The 19,435-nt window shown below is 36.8% G+C and overlaps 1 protein-coding gene across 1 annotated transcript in view; it reads left to right on the forward strand.

The window, feature by feature from the left end:
• The window catches only part of LOC126470597 (apoptotic protease-activating factor 1), a 262,484-nt gene that overhangs the window by 184,237 nt on the left and 58,812 nt on the right, over positions 1 to 19,435 (forward strand). Inside the window, exons 14-15 of the mRNA XM_050098549.1 lie at positions 9,159 to 9,456; positions 18,618 to 18,831. Of these exons, the coding sequence (XP_049954506.1) occupies positions 9,159 to 9,456; positions 18,618 to 18,831 (512 nt within the window). The remainder of the gene's footprint in view (positions 1 to 9,158; positions 9,457 to 18,617; positions 18,832 to 19,435) is intronic.

A 19,435-nucleotide genomic window follows, 5' to 3' on the forward strand; every position in this document is an offset into this window, starting at 1 on the left:
ATAATATCCTGAGTTTGCAACTAAAGATTTGTCTTTTAGTTATTGCCTGCTTGTACATTACCGTGTCCCACTGTTATCATTTAGTAGTGGCATTTTTTATCATTTATCATTTATGTAACATTACTACCTCTTATCAAAATGCGAGCATGTCGTTTCTTAGGCTTGAATGGTTTTGACATAAGTCTTGCTATTCTGTAGTTAGTTATTTTGTTTGTAATAAATCCTATGCCATAATTCCTGCTTGCTCTTCCTTTGTAGTGAAACAGACTCTTGAAGTGTCAAAGAAACTGGTATCGTCATGCATATTCAAATACAGATATATGTAAACAGGTAGAATATGGTGCTGTGGTCGGCAATGCCTATATAAGACAACAAGTATCTGGCGCCGTTGTTCGATCAGTAACTGCTGCTACAATGGCAGGTTACTGAGATTTATGTGAGTATGAACTTGGTGTTATAGTCAGTGTACGAGTGAAGGGACATAGCATCTCCGAGGTAGCAATGAAGTGGGGATTTTCCCCTATGACCATTTCACGAGTGTACCATGAATATCAGGAATCCAGTACATCATCAAATTTCTGACATTGCTGCGGCTGAAAAAAGATCCTGCAAGAATGGGACAAACAACAACTGAAGAGAATCATTCAACGTGATGGAAGTGCAACCCTTCCACACCCCACACATCCAGAATTGCTACAGAGTAGCTCCGAGAACACTCTTCTAAGTTTAAACACTTCTGCTGGCCGCCAAACTCCCCAAACATGAACATTATTGAGCATTCTGGGATGCCTTGCAATGTGCTGTTCAGAAGAGATCTCCACACCCTCTTATTCTTACGGATTTATGGACAGCCCTGCAGGATTCAAGGTGTCGGTTCCCTCCAGCACTACTTCAGACATCAGTTGAGTTCATGCCATGTCATGTTGCGGCACTTCTGTGTGCTCGCGGTGGCCCTACACCATATTACACAGGGGTACCAGTTTCTTTGGCTCTTCGGTGTGTGTAATGATTCTACTTCTTCTTCTTATTGGCCAACATGTCATAAATTTGTTGATTGAAGACAACATTTTTCCACTTAGTCTGTATATGTATTAAGGTGTCTTCTTAGTTTCACAACTAGTTTCAAGTTAAAAAGACACTTTCAGTTGTTACCCAGAGCAAGGTGCCATACATATAAAAATGCAAGCTAATTTACACAATATGTTACCGTTCAAATTATACTGTTCATGATGGTTTGGCAGGCAGTTGGTGCACTTAAGATGGGAAAAACCTGGCAAAAATATAACATGGATATATGTATTGGTGAATTTGGTCATCTTTGCACCTAAAGCTAAAATATAATTTTTCTGCTACTCCCGGTGGCACCTAGTGCATGTCCTGTTGACAGGCGATGTCAGTGGTGCAAATAATTTGGGAAATATGGATTCCAAAAGTCTCTCACTAGAGTATTGGAGGAAACCACTGTATATACCAAAAACCTTGACGCGCAAGTCACCAAAGTGGCATCAAATCGGAAGACTTGCACCTGGCGAACTGTCTACCCAATGGAAGGCCCTAGTCACAAGACATTTATACCAATAACCAACTAAAAACAGAGCATTCACAATAAGAAATAAATTTCACAAAAGAAATTCGTTGCTGTAAAAAATTTAGTTGAAGTGGCAGACAATATTACATACAGTGATACTGACAATGGAAAATAAAGAGTGTACAGAATGTCAGTCACTGGCCTACGACTTATGCACTGTCACCAGAATATGGGGGTCAAAATTTGTTTTCTATATCGATGTGTTAGGAACTGCTACTATGAAGAGCAACAACCATTTCTGTAACATTTTGTCCTGTGTGATTTCTGTTTCAGCCACGTGGTACAAAAACACTTTTTTCAAAATATGACACTATTTTGTACAAATGTTTGAAGTAAATAGTGAAGGACCAGATAATTACCTTCAAAATTTTAGTTTTAAGCTCTACATAATAATTTCCCATTTTACTTCCTCACTGGGCAAGATGGTTAAGGTGCTATACTTGCATTCAGGAGGATTGTGGTTCAAATTCCTGTCTTGTCATATACGTTTAGGTTTTCTGTGATTGCACTATATTTATCAAGGTGAATTTCAGGTTATTCCTTTGAAAATAAAAAGGCCTTGACTGTCTTCTCCGTTTTGTGCAGTGTGAAGTTGTTCTCCATGCCTAGTGAGAAATAAATATTGAACTACTAATCAACCTTCTTTCCTTCCTTCAATTTCTCAGTTTAGTGTTAAAAGTATATCTGGAACAAAACCAGAATTCAGATTTTGCTCCTGTGAAGGGAATCATTCATTACTTTTTAGTGGATAGATTAATTCCTTGAAATATGAAGTACAATATTCAATGTGATATATTTTTGTTACTTTTGTGTCATGGCAGTGAGAGCAATGCCAGTTAACATGCTTTGTGTGCACATGATATGCAGAGGAAGAATAGGTGCTCCTGATGGCAGCACTATTTGCATTGCATCTAGTGGTGAAGCTGGCACCATGTGTTACCCTGGCAGCTGTGGGAGATTTAGTTGACAACAAACATGGTGTGCTTATGTTGTGGTCACACTGTTTATCTGGCATCTCCTGTTGTGTGTTTCCAGTGACCTGAAGAGGCGGCAGCCCACAATGTATGTGTGTGTTGCATAACAGTGGTCCCAGGGGACACAATTCCTCTTCCCCCTTAAGAAGAGGTGGGGGAGCTGGCTTGAAGGAGAAGTGGCTGCCACCAGGAAGGAGGTGCCCTATCACTGGTGAACCGTTGGTAACATTGATATGCTTTGGCAGCTGAAGAGAGGATGACACTCAATCAATGGTAGCCACGTCAATCACGACGATGCTGATGGGCCAGTGAGGTGCCTGATGTGGCATTGATGCAGCCAGCAGCAAAGGGCCACCATGTTCAGAGACCTGAAAAACCACAGACAGCCTGGGTTGTTATCAAGGAAGCCACTAGGAGGCGATGAAGAGGATGAGATCATGTGTGGTCCAGGAATATTTGTGTTGTAACTTCCATGAGCACTCTAGCACTCCATATACTGAAGGAAATGATATGGAATGGGAGCAATGGATCAACCAAGGGCGATATCCCAGTAGGCAGCAACACAGGAATGGAAAAAGGAAGAGATGTAGGACATGTGATGGTGGCATCAAGTGAGCGATCAGTGGTGGGCACTGCAGTGGTGGTGGGCAGCAATTTGTTTGCACACATTAATGGGACTGGGGGTGGCAGGGGAGAAATTGTCTCCAGAGGCACTCAACCAGACACCAGTACAGTGACCAGAGTGGCTGCAGAGGAGCCAGCAGTGCCAGGTGACAGGCCGGTGGGATGCCGACAGGCTCAGTTGGTAGACGAAGGCTGCTGTGATGTTGGAACATAAGCAATGGGCTCAGTCAGGTGAGCGATAGCTCAATGGGGCATAGGCAGGGAAGTGAAGGACTGGGTCAGATGTGGATGCACCAGTGAGACATCAGCAGAGTGTGAACAGTGACTGGAAGCGAGAGATGGGTGGGATGTTAATGGAAAACCAATGGGCTCAACTGGCTGTTGAGCCACTGGTGGGATGTCATCAGGGTCCTGACAAGCTTGGCATGGAGTGACAGACTGATGGGATGTCAGTGGTGGACCGATGGGCTTGGCCAGCAGTTGATGCACCAGTGGGATATTATCAGGGTGCTGACAAGCTTGGCCTGGAGCAGTGGCGATAGTGCCATTTGTGGTGGTGAGTAACATGCAATTTAGCATCTGTAAAAGTTCACTGTTGTATGTACAACTGTGCCAATTCAATTGAAGGCAGTGAGGCCATACTAAAATGAGACACACATATATACTGAGAAAAAGTTGCAATTGTCCTAAGTAGGGCACAAAAATGGATAGCTACCCTCGATGAGTACACAAAGCATGTAAAAGTCAGTGGTGGGATGAAATCCCATTCTCATTGCCAAGTTTTGCATCATGGCTATGAGAGACAACTAGCATACCCCAGGCAGGAAGAATAAATAAACTTTATTTACTCTCTATAATGGAATACAAAAAAACAGTTGTTCGGACTTGTATGAAAATTACGTGATTCTGAGACACTGATGGTCACTGATGTAGCCCTGGGCAAATTGTGTCGACAGTAACATCATTGCAGTCATACTGATGGAGATCCATAGGGCTGAGGGCGGACCAAGAGTGAGGTGCAGGTGAAGTGGAAATTAGTAACTGGTCAGACGTAGTGTAGCTACCACAAAGAAATGGATCTGTCTGATGGGCCGCTGGGACCTGCAGCTTCTTTCTCCTTTCTCTTCCTTTACTTTCTTTATTCTTTACTGTCATGATTGTAAACTCCAGTGGTAGCTGCCACCCCTGAGACATGTTGTTTATGACATTTTTGCTCCCTTATTTGCCTCTTGTGGTATAAATTTAATAACCAATTGAATTATTTATTGAAAGTAGCTGTCATGTTAAGCAGCATCTGTCTTCCCTCTCCTAGAACTACCATACAGCAATATTCCACTATGCGAGTACCTCTCCGCAGGACCTAGTTCACTTCCAGAAGTGAAATAGATTGTAGAATCATACAACTTACAACAATGACCATCCCATCCTGTTGCTCTTCTATTCCCATCAGTCAGGTAAACTGGGACCCACTAAATGTGCTATGGCTGCTGTTATGTAGCAGTATGTGCCTCCCATAAATGTTCTGAGCTGTCTCAGATACAGAGACATTACAAATATTTGGAAATTGTGGCATTCATTCATAACTGAATATTACAATCAAATACACCAATCATTGTAATTATACCTATATGATTACACACTGTTACCAGTAGTGTGAGATTTCTTAGAAATTACTGTGAGCAGAGTCTATGTTTGTAAACACAATCAAACAGTGAAATGAACTAGCAAATACACACCAAAGGTGGAAAGAATAAATGAAACAATAAGAAAAATAAAATGTTTTATTTGTTTTGTAGGGCTCTTATGATATTCAGAGTAATTAAAGTATGCAAGGAAGATCATCTTGAGAATTTATTGTGTGAACTCCTGTTTTGAACACTGAAAATATTCATTCATTATTGCATGATGGCTACTGGTGTGTGTGGGAATTTTCTGTTGAGTTGCTCTTCAGTTTCTTCACCAGAACGGTTTTTACATATTTAACACCAGCGTTTTACCCATGGATTTGCAAGTAAAAAAAGGTATGATGTAATACAAACTATCAAGAAGAAAATTTATATGCTATCAAGCACCAAGATATGTCCCAAAAAGGAATGACATGCTGCCACAGTCTTATGTCAGTGAGCCTGTCATTTAAATAAACTATATTATCAAAGACATGCAAAAATTTCCAGAATACTTGTCTCACATGTGTAAGTGATCTTATTAGAAAATTGTTTAACAAGCATGGCCTAGATCTAAACAGGTAAGGTAAAGAAGCATTGAGTGATTTTTTAGATGCAGATATTAAGGAAGAGCACAACATAAGAATGGTAAATTCAAAACCAGTTCTCCCAAGCAAGGTTTGGAAATTGAAACGTGCTAATTTACTGGCTCAAAGTATCCCAAATAGAACAATTTATAATGAATGTTTTAAATTACTAAGGTGCTATTTTTTTTAGGTTAATGTGTGCAAATTCTGGGTGTAGCAAATTTGTGATGATATTACATTAAAACATGAGAGAATTAGTAAATTAAACTGATCAGATAATAGGTCTCTTAGACAATGCACAAGGGATAATTTATGGAAATATTTTATGCTCACAGTCATCATGTCATTATCAGAACCATCACCAGCACTACTGCCACCTTTCTTCAGATTTATAGCCATGCCATAGTAACTTCACACTGTAGAAGTAATATGGAAGGAGGAAGAGTTGCTATATTTGTAAAAACCAAGTATTTGCCCTAAACTGTAAATTTTAAATAATACTGTCTGGAGCAGCATTTTGAGCCATGTGCCACTGGATGGAAGGCATTTGTCCATGTCTATTAATTTTATCTATTTGTGGAACTCCCTCTGGTAATTTCAGTTGCTTCATCAGTCAGTTAGATCTTCTCTTGAAGCAACTGGCAGGAAAAGTGAAGGATATTGTGTTTATTGTTGATTTTAATTTGGATTTTTTAACTTATTCTTCCTAATTGTATCCTGTTAATCTATTTCTTGTGGTGGACATCCCTGCTAGAGTCAGTGTCAGTTCTTTCACATTAATGAAAGAAAATATAGAGGCAAAAATAAAACTGACAATCTTGCCATCAAGGAAGTTATTAATGAACAGACATTGACAATCACCATCAACAGTGTCTCAGAACACAATGAAATGAAGATAGAGAATAAGCAGGGTAATAAAAATAGTGTCATAATTCAGAAGTTTAAATAAATACATTTAGCAAGTAGGCTGGGAACCTCTTCATTGATAAGCTGATGAAAACTAAATTTAATACATTTTGTAATGCAGTTGTGCCCCTTTTTTCACAAAACATTTTCAAAAAGAATATGCACATTGCAGTCCAGCTAACAGATTTTTCATGGATGTTGACTGAACTGACAGGACGTAGGTCAGCCCTCATCGAGGCAATGTGTATCCTCGAGCAACAAGTTCCCATTATTTGTCATGAAATTAGTGTACCAGAGAACGCAAGAGAATTATTAAGTCATTAATAAATAAAGATTCATGTGAAGTTGACAGTATCTCATGTAAGTTACTGAAACCTACTCGAGTAAAATAGTAGAATATTGTGCCATGTATTTGATGTTGCTGTGTACCAGGGTATACTTCTTGGAAGAATAAAATATTCCATTGTAAAACCTCTTTGCAAAAAGGGAGACATCTCAAATGTGAACAACTGTAGGTAAATTTTGCATCTGCCTATATTTTTTGATAAAATATTACATGGCTAACATCTTAACCAGCTTGGAGCTATTAATAAGAGACTTTTGACTTTCAAAATGATGACTCTGTCAATTGTTATATCCTATGACATATTTCAATACTTTGATTCTGTTCATCATAATCTATTATTAGTGAAAGATCAGTATTATGGTACCTGTGGCTCATTAAGTAATCTTTTGAAATCTGTTTTTATCAACAGGAAACAGAAACTAATTTTGGAAGCAGTGGAGCTGAAAATCAGTTATATCTATTTCATGAGACTGAAGAAATCTATATGTCATAAAATTCCTCACTGTTTCTTCCTGTTCCCCATTTTGTTTTGCTAATAAGCTGCCCTTAGCAATTCACAGTTAATAAAAGTTAATGATGTTTACAGATGCTACCAATCTTGAGACTAAAGATTTCTCAAATACAAAGACCTCCTTTGCATGGTCCACAACTAGTTTGCTATGTAATTGATCTCACGTTTCAGGAAACCGTGATCTGCATTGGTGTAATGAATGAAAAATATCGTCTAGTCACTTTTGTTTTAAAGATGACTGGTTTCCATGTTACTAGCAGATCATCATCAGATTTAGTGCAGCAACATGCATTATTAAACTCTGTTTTTATTTCAAATTTTGTTTCTTTTGTTGGCACTGGCAGTTCATTAATTTTGCTACCTGAGGACAAATCCACTTTTAAATAAGCTTTGCAATTTGAAAAATGCTAAGTAACAACCACCAGTTGTTTAGATTGGCTTCTGACTCACTACTGAATGTGAATAAGTTTGATGTACTGGGTGCTGAGTATATGTGTCTCAACTTAGCTCTCTTTTGAACTAAATTTAATTTCATTTGCATTTACAAAACTGACTCTCAAATTATTCAAAATATTATCAGTTTTCATATAACTAGAGTTTTTATTTAGAGTTAGGTTTTCAACAGTAAAATCAGGACAGTCCCATTTAAATTGAGGTACGTAGCAACTCTGTATTCAGTGCTACTGCTTTTGGCACTGTTTATGAATTACTTCAGGTTTAAAGGTTATAATCTACAAAAAGGATCTAAATACTGTCATTGTGGCATTATTGGCATTATTTTGTAAACATTGTCAAGACAGTACTTTTCTCATCTGAATTAAACTGTAATAATGACTGAGAGCTAATCGGCCTAACTTTCAATATCTTTTAATCTCAGCAGTTGGGAAGAAATTCAGCTGTGGGAGAGGAGTTGTCAGTTGTCAAGAAGAAATATTTTCAATTTTTTTCCCCTGTGGATTGTTTTATGTAAGGGTCCCCTCCCTTCTAAACAATTTGTTGAGGATTTTACATCACTGATTTTTTTTTATAAAGCTTTCTGTGATAGTATAGTGGATCAGCACTTTCTATTACTTTCATGATACATTTTTGAGCAAAATATTACTGTCTGAAATATGAAGCTTGCACAAGAAAATAAACAGAATGTGTTACACAATTGATGCATTTCTTTGTGGCACTTTTAATGACAAGAATTGCAAACTTAGCTGAAAATAATTGTTCAATAAGTTGCAGAACATATTTATCATCTCTACTTACAGTTAAAAAATTTTAATATTGTGCCATTATTAACTGTGCTGAGCTTTGGCTATATTGTTATTGTAGCTGTTGATGAGCGGAACTGAATGTACTGTGTTTTCTTTCATTAATTTATCACTCTACATTGTTTTTATGTGTCAGCTCAGCTGCTAAATCTAGGTTCTAGTGCAGAGTTCATGTTGTGAATAATGGTGACTGAATGAAATTTCACATATAAGAAAAATACTCAATGTTTTCACAAAAGACATCTTCCATGCCTCCCTATCCACATGTGAATTAAACAGGAATTATATCCTTTTTCAACTGTTAATTTTTCTTCACTGCATAGTTTAAATGTCAAAACCTAGTATTTTTTATCACACTACCACAAATTTCGGAAATCAAATAAATCCAAAAATAGAGATATTAATGTTCAGTGAGGTGACAAAATTAGTTGAAAGCTTTGTAATATGTCAGTTAAGGAAGAATTTGTAATACTTTGCAATAGAGACCTCTGCATTCTTTTGATCCGGAATTTTGATTGCTTGTAGTGAACTGTTGGTACTGCAGTTACTGTTACTGAAGTTACTTCAAACCATTATTGTAATATGTAATCTGTAATTAGGCATGTAAATATTTTTTTTTTTTTTTTTACTTCATTCAGATGTTTCGGAAACATAGATGTTATCTTTTACAAAGTTGTTTTAATTTTCAATTGGTTACAGATTCTGAGTATGAGGTAATTGTTGTAACTGAAGATTCAATAATATGTTGGAGTTGGGAAGGTGTTAACACTACACCTCCTGAAAATGTCATAACCAGTGGTGAGATAACAGCTACATTGTCACTTGAAGATTTGGAAAAACAGGTTCTAGGACGCTGTAAAGGCACAACATTTGTATGTGCCACAATAACGGAAGACAGTGAGTTTGTCATTACTGCATCTTCAAACCATAGTGTCTGCATTTGGGACATAAATCCAGATGCACCATATATTGTAAAAGAATACCATGACCAAAGTGGGTAAGAAACCTTTCACATTATTTGGCATACTTATCAGTCACTAACTTTGAGATATGTGCATTTTTTTAATGTTGTTATATACATCATCACATGAAAAGGGTCTAAGAGAAAACTTTCTCTTGTTGCTGTTGTATACATTTTTCCAAACATAATATCCAGTTTTATACCTGGGAGTGATTTTAAAGAATATTACACTGCCTATCTTAAAGAAAAAGTGAAGTGTGTACAAGTGTCTCATTGTCTATCCTTTTTGTATGGATTTTGTGTACAGTGTGAACAGTAGATTTATTTGTGGCACATGAAGTACTGAATTTTCCTGTGTGGCATAGCCATGTGCATCTAATATAATACATTTAGTTGTACACTGGTTTCTCACTACAGTAATTAGTGAAAGAGAGAATCAAAGCCTTTTTGAGAGAACAACTTCAGTGACACTGAAACTGTTCAGAAGCAAGTCCAGCGGTTTTGAGAAACATTGTGTGCCACTCACTATGCTCTTTAAAAAATTGGGACATAGTCTTTGAAATATTGAAATGTTGAAATTTAGTCAATGATTGCTTTTACTGTTTCTTGTGGTTTAAAGTGGTTTAAATAAACAAATCTCTTACAAATAATATGTTTTAAACGTTATTCGACTCATATGAATGATTTCATAATAAATCACTTGCAACTACTGCTGATAATTTCGAATTAAAATGTTAAATTTATTTATTTATTCTTTGCCCATGGACTCCAGCTGAGAGTACTGGGTGTGTCATACAATAGGCTATTAACATCAAACTTGATTTCATTATATATAAATGAAACAAATAATTTAACAGGAATAGTCTATAAGCATACAAAGTTATTACGTGTTTCACATTCTGTATACACACACATCCAAACAACATACAGAAATGATAATTTTTAAAGGTACATTTCAGTAATGATATAACATATTTAAACACCATCTTAGTATTCACTCAATCTATATATACATTTCTCTGTAAGATATAGTTTCAAATGATTTTTAAAACATTTTAAGTCTGTTTCTTTTTTAATGATTTTGGGGAGTTTATTAAAAAACCTATTGCCTGCTTCTTCAGGGGCAGTCATAGACAGTTTTAGATTTCTGTTTATCATGTAGTAATTTTCATTTCCTCTTGTACCGTGTTTGTGTACATCTTTATTTAGGAGGTGTTTATCACTTGACCTTACCACCATTATGCTTTGGTATATGTACAGTGAATATATTGTCATAATATTACAGTGTACAAAATCTTGCCTACAGGTCTGTCTTGGTGGTATTTTTGCAATGCATCTCACTGCCCTTTTCTGAATTGTGAATACTCTTTTTAAGTAGCCAGCTTGTGCACTTCCCCATATATGAACTGAATAAGACAAATGTGGGAAGACAAGATCTGAGGACTTTATCTTCCACAGTCTTAGCTGTTTTATGCATGATGAAGACGACGGTTCAATCCCGCGTCTGGCCATCCTGATTTAGGTTTTCCGTGATTTCCCTAAATCGCTTCAGGCAAATGCCGGGATGGTTCCTTAGAAAGGGCACGGCCGATTTCCTTCCCCATCCTTCTGTAATCCGAGCTTGTGCTCCATCTCTAATGACCTCGTTGTCGACGGGACGTTAAACAGTAATCTCCTCCTCCTCCTCCTTTATGCATGATGAAAATCTGTTTGTTTATCTTTTTAAAAGTGCATCTATGTGCTCCCCCCATGCCAAATGTTTGTCTATTATAGTTTCTAGAAAGTTTGTACTTGTTACTTCTTTAATAGTCTTTCCATTTATATAATAATTTTCACTATGCTTGGTCTGAAATACTACATTCATTGTTTTAGACTGATTCACAAAAAGGTTGTTTTGTGTTAAATATTTATTTGCATTTTCGATATTCAGGAGTGCTTCCTTCTCAAGCTCCTCATTTGTGTCAGCTGTGCAAATGAGTGTTGTGTCATCAGCATACATTATAAGTTTCTGATTTATATATATATTACGTAGAGTATAAATTGTATTGGCCCAAGCACCGACCTTGCGGCACACCGTGTTTGACTGTTTGCAATTCTGATCTGTAGTTTGTTATATTTCCCCCACTAGTATGTCTGATTTCTATGCATTGTTTTCTATTTGTAATGTATAATTTAAGTATGTCATTTTCCTCTAATTCCATACTGATATAATTTCATCATTAATTTTGAGTGGTTCACACAATCAAATGCCTTGATAGGTCCATGAAAATCCCACAAGTCTTTTGTTGCCTGTCAAGTAAATTAAGAATGTGCTCAATTATATCTGTTGATGCTGTTTTTGTTGACTTCCCTTCTCTGAAACCATATAGTGATGAATGCAGTATACTGTACTTTGTTATAAAACTTACAATTCTTTATCATCATTTCACAGATTTTAGCAAATGTTGAGATCAATGATATTGGCCTGTAATTTCCTAATTCATCCCTGTTCCCTTTCTTAAAGATTGGCTTCACTTTACTTACTTTCAGTGAATCTGGACATATACCTTCTTCTATCACAGCATTCAGCATGCGTGTCAATGGTTTTAATATACATTCTTTGCATTCCTTTGTGAGATGTGATGTGACACCCTCTAAGACAGATGAATGTTTAATTTTAAGTTGTTTTATTAGGTTTGACACTTCTGTATCTGTTGTAGGTATGAAAACCATAGTATGATTTGTATGTGGGGGGGCTTAACAATTTACTTACTGCATTTGTTTTATTTTGTCTTATTAATTCATCCGCTACAGTAATATAATATCCGTTAAAAGTATTGGCTATTTCTAGAGGGTTTGCGTTGCTTTTCCCACTCATCAGTGGGCAGATGTCGTCTGCCCAATTTGTTAATTTTCCTCTCTCTTCATTAATGAAAGACCATAAACCTTTTGAGTAGTTCTTTCCCTTATCTATAGACATCCTGATGAATGATTCTTTAGTTTCTCTGATAAAACTACAGTACTCTTTCTTTTTTATTTTATACAGTGTGTTGTAGGCCTCAGTATTATTTTTTTTTTTTTTTTTTTTTTTTTTTTTTTTTTTTTTTTTTTTTTTTTTTTTTTTTTTGGAGAGGTCATAATACACTCTCAGATTATTTCTGGCATGGATTACTTCTCCAGTCACCCAGCTTTCCTTTTTTTGTTGCTTTCTGGCAAGCCTTTTACTAACAGGACATGTAACATCATAATTATTATTGAATAAAGGAAAAAACTGGTTCCATTTTGTGTTTGCATCTTTAGCTGCATATATTGTTTCCCAGTTTTCTGCCTTTAACATCTTTTGTAGCTGATTTATGTTATGTGGGTAGTTCTGTCTTCTCATCTCCCATATCTTCTGCACTGAATCACTAGTCTTTATATTTCTGTCTATCATGATTGCAAAATGGTATGCTAATGTGGAGTTTATTACCTGTGTGTCACAATAGCATGTAGGAATATTTGTTATTACATGATCAATTATTGTTTCACTATGATTTGTTATTCTGGTTGGTTTATCTATTTTTATTTTTAGATTGTATATGCACAATAAGTCCAGTAGGGTCTTAGTATTGTCTGTATTTTTACTTGTGTCTATGTTCAGATCTCCTATAATGATCAAATAAGCATATGTTTTTGAGAGGTGTTGGATTATATCTTCCAGCTGTTCAAAGAAGGTTTTAATTACACCATTTGGTGATCGATACAAACCTAATACACAACATAAATTCCCAGCAATTTTAGTTTCCAGTGCTGTAGCTTCAAAGCTCAATTCTATATTATATTTTGTTATATTTATGGCTTTAGTTGATTTTTAGTTAGAAAAAATGGCAACCCCACCACCTTTATAGGAAGTTCTGCAAAAACTGTCTACTATCACATAATTCTTCAAGTTGTACGTTCCTATGATATTTTCTTTTAGCCCATGTTTGGTAACTACTAGAATGTTTGGCCTATATTCCTGTAATATTACCTCGAGTTCCTCTGTTTTATTGTTTGTGTATTAAACATTTTGGTGAAGTATTCTAACAGTTGGCTTTAAATTTAATAGTTCCCCTTCCTGTAATATACTGAGCACATCACTTGCTCCCGTTGCTTCTGGTACTATGCAGTGATTTTTTTCAGTTTGTGTCATTAAACCTGGGTCATATCTTTGTCTTATGTTTATATTCCTCTCACTATTGTCACACTGGTATTTAAGATGGACAGTTTTACTTACATCTTTTTCCATGTTCTCTTTCTGCTTACTCGATACCATAAAAAATCCTCACTTATGTAGGCATTCAGACTTCCCGGGCTTGCACAGGGGAGTGAGTAGATAATATTTTGTATTGGAACCCATGTACAGAAATGTGCTACAACCATTTCAAAACATGTTGAATGTGACCACTTTCATAAGTAATTGATTAGACACGACCCAGTACATCACTTGTGCTACAGTTCCACTCATTAATAGCTAAAGAAATTGCTCATGTACTCATTGACGGGTTCTCTTCAGTGTGATGAAGTACAGCCTCTTCCATTTTGGGTGTGCAGCATCTCCTTGGAGCATTGCAGTCATGCCTGCTTAGAGTTTAGGTACCCTTTCTGAAGCTGTTACGTAATTGTGGCAAAAATGGTATGCGATGGAGTCAGACGTGGAGACCAATCTTGATAAAGGTGACGAGCTGCAATTCCTTTAATGTGAGTGTTGCTATGCAGGAGGATCACGTTGGTTTATTCTGCAAACGTATACTCAACCATGTTGCTCTAACACTTGCAGAATGAGACTCACACCAGGTCATAGAGGTAGGATAGAAATCAAATAACATCAGCCAATCTGGCGTAACCACCCCCGCCATGACTAACCTGTGCATACTTACCTATCAAACATGTTTTCAAATGGCTGTAGCACAGAAATGGTATGTTTGCAGACTTTAGTTCCTGTTCAAAATATTATGCTCACATTCCCATCTACAAGTCTTAGAAATTTGTTAAGAGGAATTTCCAAACACCTTGTATAGAGCAGAGATGGTCATCTGGGTGCCTGATTACCCTAGCCCAGTACAGCCAGGCTGGCCTGACATAGATGCAGATAGTTTATCAGCAATCACGTGTCACAGTGCAGCAAAATGAAGTGAGAGAGCATGCCCAGCTTAAATGAGCAGGCATTGGTAGTAGTGTGTCATACCAGGACATGATAGGGATTTGGTGGCAGCTGGTGAAATCTAATTCTGTTTTATTATTTACAATGTATTTACATTACATACAAAAATGCAGGCATCTTTATTTTGCTTTCTTTTATTTATTTTACTAATTACAGTGTATATTTCCTGTAAGCAAGGGAATGCGTGGACAAATACCACTAGTGGTGTGCAGTCAAAGAACAGCCCTCAGATGGCCATCTGTGAGTTGTCATTGATGTTTCAATTTGCAAAGTTTTAAGGCTGAGAAAACTTGTTCACATAAATTTATAGGACCAAATATGTCCATTATAGCTGCCATTTTCACATGTAGTTTAGGGAGTCTATCCTGTGGAAAGTAAGAATAAAACTGAGGATGTCCTTCACCATTCTAAACTTCTCCTTAATAAAATGAGCATGTTGCACATCTGTTAATTCTAATTGCACCTCTGTGCACACAGTTCTGACATCAATTGAACATTTTGACATGAAGATATCAAACAATGGCTCAAATGAGTTCAAATCCTCCAATCTTTTCATGAATATTACACCTCAATTATTGAGAGACTGAATGAATAACTAAAGATTATTATTTATGGTAGCTACAAATTTCATCGCATTTGGAAAATGCATGAAATTGCTATTCTAGAATTGATTTCTCTCTGTCTCCAACTTCATTTACATTATGCAAATTTTGGCAAACAGAGATACAATTAATTGTCCTTTTCCTGGAAAAGAAGCATTGAAAGTGTTCAAATGGGCCATTATGTCAGTACCAAGTGCTAGGCTGAACCTGAGTTTCTCCTGGCATATACAATGTTCAAATAACTCATGGGAATGCAGGCAGCTGACATTGTCAACAACTGCCAATATTTCAACAGGAGCTCACCCTGCCATTTTCAAGGCAAAACTTCAGTGAGCAAGGGGGGAGGGGGGGGGGGGGAGAGAGAGAGAGAGAGAGAGAGAGAGAGAGAGAGAGAGAATGTGTGTGTGGTGTGTGTGTGTGTGTGTGTGTGTGTTTATTATCTTTATGGAGTTTCTCTGAAAACCAAGGTTTTAAATTGGCTTGCACAGCACTTACATGCTCCAGTTTTACCTTGGAAATGGCAGGGTATGCTCCTGTTGAAATATCGGCAGTTGTCGATGACGTCATGTGGCTGCATTCACGTAAGTTATTGGAACAATTGCTATATGAGCTATACAGTGAGAGCCAGAAAGCTCAGGAACTAACCTCCCTTTCATATCCATAAAATGATTTACTTGGTAATACAAAAGGAGGAAACATTCGAGGGTGTTTTGCCCCTACTTAGCTATCTTATATGACAAAAAGAGGGTATATCATTGAAATCAGATTCCAGTTAATCCATTAACTCTCAAAACTGCCTTTGATTCAGTTTAGAGACCTAACAACTACATTCATAACCATGTCAACTTGCACAGTCAAGGCACAAAGTGCCTCCACTGAGTGGAATTTCTGTCCTGATATCAGCTTAGTTTTCAGAAGTCTCACAAATCCCTAATTACAACTGGTCATATTTGGTGTGGTATCAGTGGCAAGGGAAACCAGCTTATTTCCAGGGGAAGGGGAGATTCATATTCTGAAGGGCCTGTTCAGTGACACAAAATGTATTTTCCCCAGTACATGTATCTCTCATCAGCATTAAATCCAGAAGTTCTTCTGTGATAATCAGATCTATATCCACTTCTTGGACAAAAATCCTTAATTCTGCTGTATCAATAATGTTGTTACTTTCATCAAGGCATAGAGAATATGCAATTAATTGTTGCCATCTCAGCGTTAGTTGTCATTCAACACCTGTGCTAACCTCTAGTATACAGCATGCAGTTGTATGATGATACACACAGACTGCATTAAATTGTGATTTAGTTAGACGATACATGGCTTCTCTGGCAGTGTTGAGGCATTCTTCCACAAATGACTCAGTGGAGAATGGTTAAAGCTCCAGCAGTTGGGTGAGCCATTTTAAAGCTCACCCTCACTGCATGATGGCTTGTAACTTCATATTCCCAGAAATGAAATTGTTGGGTAAATAAAATTGTAATATAAGTCTAATAGTTGATATTAAGTTAACTGAAATAAAAGAGCTTACCTCATTGCTGGTGGATTCTTTTAGCTTTGCAATTAGTTGCAAATGCTTGTCTCCCTGAAAACTGTTGCACATGTCATCATGTTTGGAATGTAATGTCACGCAATGTTATATTTTTTTCTGCAACAGAACTTCCACATATTAAACATTTAGCACATTCATTAATTAAAACTTCTGGCCTAAGAGACCATGGTTGAACCCTAGAAATTCTACCTTTTGATGTTTAGTTGCCAACTGTGGGCAGCGTCTTGTGAAGTGAGACAATGACTGGTCGCTAGGCAGTGGAGGTCCCATTTATATAGAGTGCATAGAGGGTGCCACCACTTGTCACATGCTGTCAACAGTGAAACTCTCTCTGACTAACGTCTACTGTCTATCAAAAGTAACTGATTGTCACATCATTGGTACAAAGTCGACCACCATACCTTATCTAACTTTAGGCCTTCTTCTTTTCTGTTAAAATTATTGTGGTGTTATAGATCTCTATTGCTTATCTGTACATACATCCTTAGTAATGTGATGTCATATCAAGCACGTTTGTCTCACTAAATTTGATTTCATGATCACCATCTTCAAAAACATGTTCCACTACAACCAATTCGTCAGTGTGTCCCAGACTACAGGTACTTTTGTGTTCAGTTAGGCAGATATTAACACTTCTTTTTGTTGTTCCAATATAAACCTTCCCACAACTACACAGAATTTTATACACCCCAGGGGGTTGTAAAAGGGTGTCGTGCATCTTAATGAAGATACCAGCCCTGAAAGACTACACGTTATAATTTAGCACATTCTCCAATTTGCACAAAAAGCCTTTACCCATCCCACTGGGATTCTGTTTGCACTAGAATGTGCTCTCTTCTCAGCTGAATCCATATTCAGAGCATGAGGTGTAAATGCAGTGAGACAATAGATTTGTTTACACAGCCAAGACCGACAACATGCAACAATTCTGCCTGCTTGCCACCCATCTACTGAGGGGAACCCACTAGGCAAAATTCCTAGTTGGAGCAAGCCTGGTACAGAGGTTAAGATAGCATAAAATAGAATGTCTGTATTATGCTGGAATATTTCCATTGGCAGTTTTGATTGAATTTTTTCCTCTATATTCAATACCAGGTGAAATCTATCTTGCACCCCCTTCTTGCTTCCTTAATGCCACAGTGTAGGGCATTCCTGAACTGCTTGCTGCAATGTGGTGCAGATGGGAGAAGGTGAGTGAATGAAGTGCAGAATCTGGCCTTTTAGCAGTGCTTTTAATCACTCAGACATGCTTAAGCATGAGCCTGCATTGCAGCATCAGATCGATTACAGTTGTTTCATATGCAGGTAAAGGTATCTATTCATATAATTTTAATATATCACAACAATAGATGACAAAATTTACCTGAGCATTATAGAAAAGATTGGAACTATTAATAACATTCAGGTTAATCTTTTCTGTGTGGTTTACACTATCAGTGGTGACTAATTAAAAACAATCCCAAAAAGATGGTTTTTTGGAAACAAATTACCAACAATATCTTCTATCACATAAATAAAATGAAAAAAGGGCATAATGAAACAACAGCCAAGAATCAGAAATAAAATACATTTAAGAGGGGACACAGACAGAAAACATAAAAGAATCAGAAACACTGTATAGATTAAACTAAATAACTACACCAGTAGAAGATGAAAAGATATTGGAATTGCAAGGAAAAACAATAAAAAGAAGAGAAAATTGAAATGTATCCTCTTTGGTCAGCACAGAACTAAAATAATACTAATAAAAATAAAATAAAAAGGAAATGTATTGTAAAAAAGATTAAAAATTAAAACAAAATATCCATTATTTTTGCAAACAATATCTTATGTTAGTGTGCATGTAAACCTAGAATATTAAACTCATTTGCTTGTATTTGCATTGCAGGGATATATACTGCCTGAGCTCTATCAGTGTAGATAGCAGTATACACGGATTTCTGTCATGTACCAATAAAAATGTCAGACTCTGGAAATTTGATCCTTCTGCTTCTGGGAATAATGTCACTCTTCTAAGCACATTCGATGCATTATGGCAAAGTGACGACCTTAATTTTACACTGCCTTTATTTGCTGTTGCAGACAACACCAACAAAGTACAGGTACAAAATATTATAAAATGTTATTTGACTGGTGAACACATCGGGATTGTTATATGATTGTGTGTGTGTGTGTGTGTGTGTGTGTGGGGGGGGGGGGGGGGGGAGAGAGAGAGAGAGAGAGAGAGAGAAGAGAAAATTTTTGTCAAGTGCCATTCCTGGTGCTAAATGTCATGCTAATAAAGGTATTGTTCTTCCTGTCAAACCAATGCAATGCGTAATTATTTGTTGACACCTGTCTTAAAAATATATTAGTGTGATGTATTTGGTAGAAATATATAAAGATGAGTATGGTGGTGAAATTGTTTGAACAACTGCTGTTCACATTGCTATGCATATCACTTACCCCACTCACAAACAAACCATTGCTCAGCCATCAGAATGCTCACTTGTGGCTTGGTAGCCATTTGTAATGGAACTCCCCACGTGCTGCTACTGCCAGGTGAAAATTCACTCACTTATTTAATTTTTGAATGGGAAGGCTTTAAATCTGTCAAATTCGTTGTTGATTGATAGAAGTGTAGGAGAAGCAGTGCATGAATGTCAAAATATCTGCTAGTATTGCAGGATGTTAACAGCTGGTTGCACTGAAATTCACAGCCAAAAA

The sequence above is a fragment of the Schistocerca serialis genome, chromosome 3 (assembly GCF_023864345.2).
Source record: "Schistocerca serialis cubense isolate TAMUIC-IGC-003099 chromosome 3, iqSchSeri2.2, whole genome shotgun sequence".
Classification (NCBI taxonomy): domain Eukaryota; kingdom Metazoa; phylum Arthropoda; class Insecta; order Orthoptera; family Acrididae; genus Schistocerca; species Schistocerca serialis.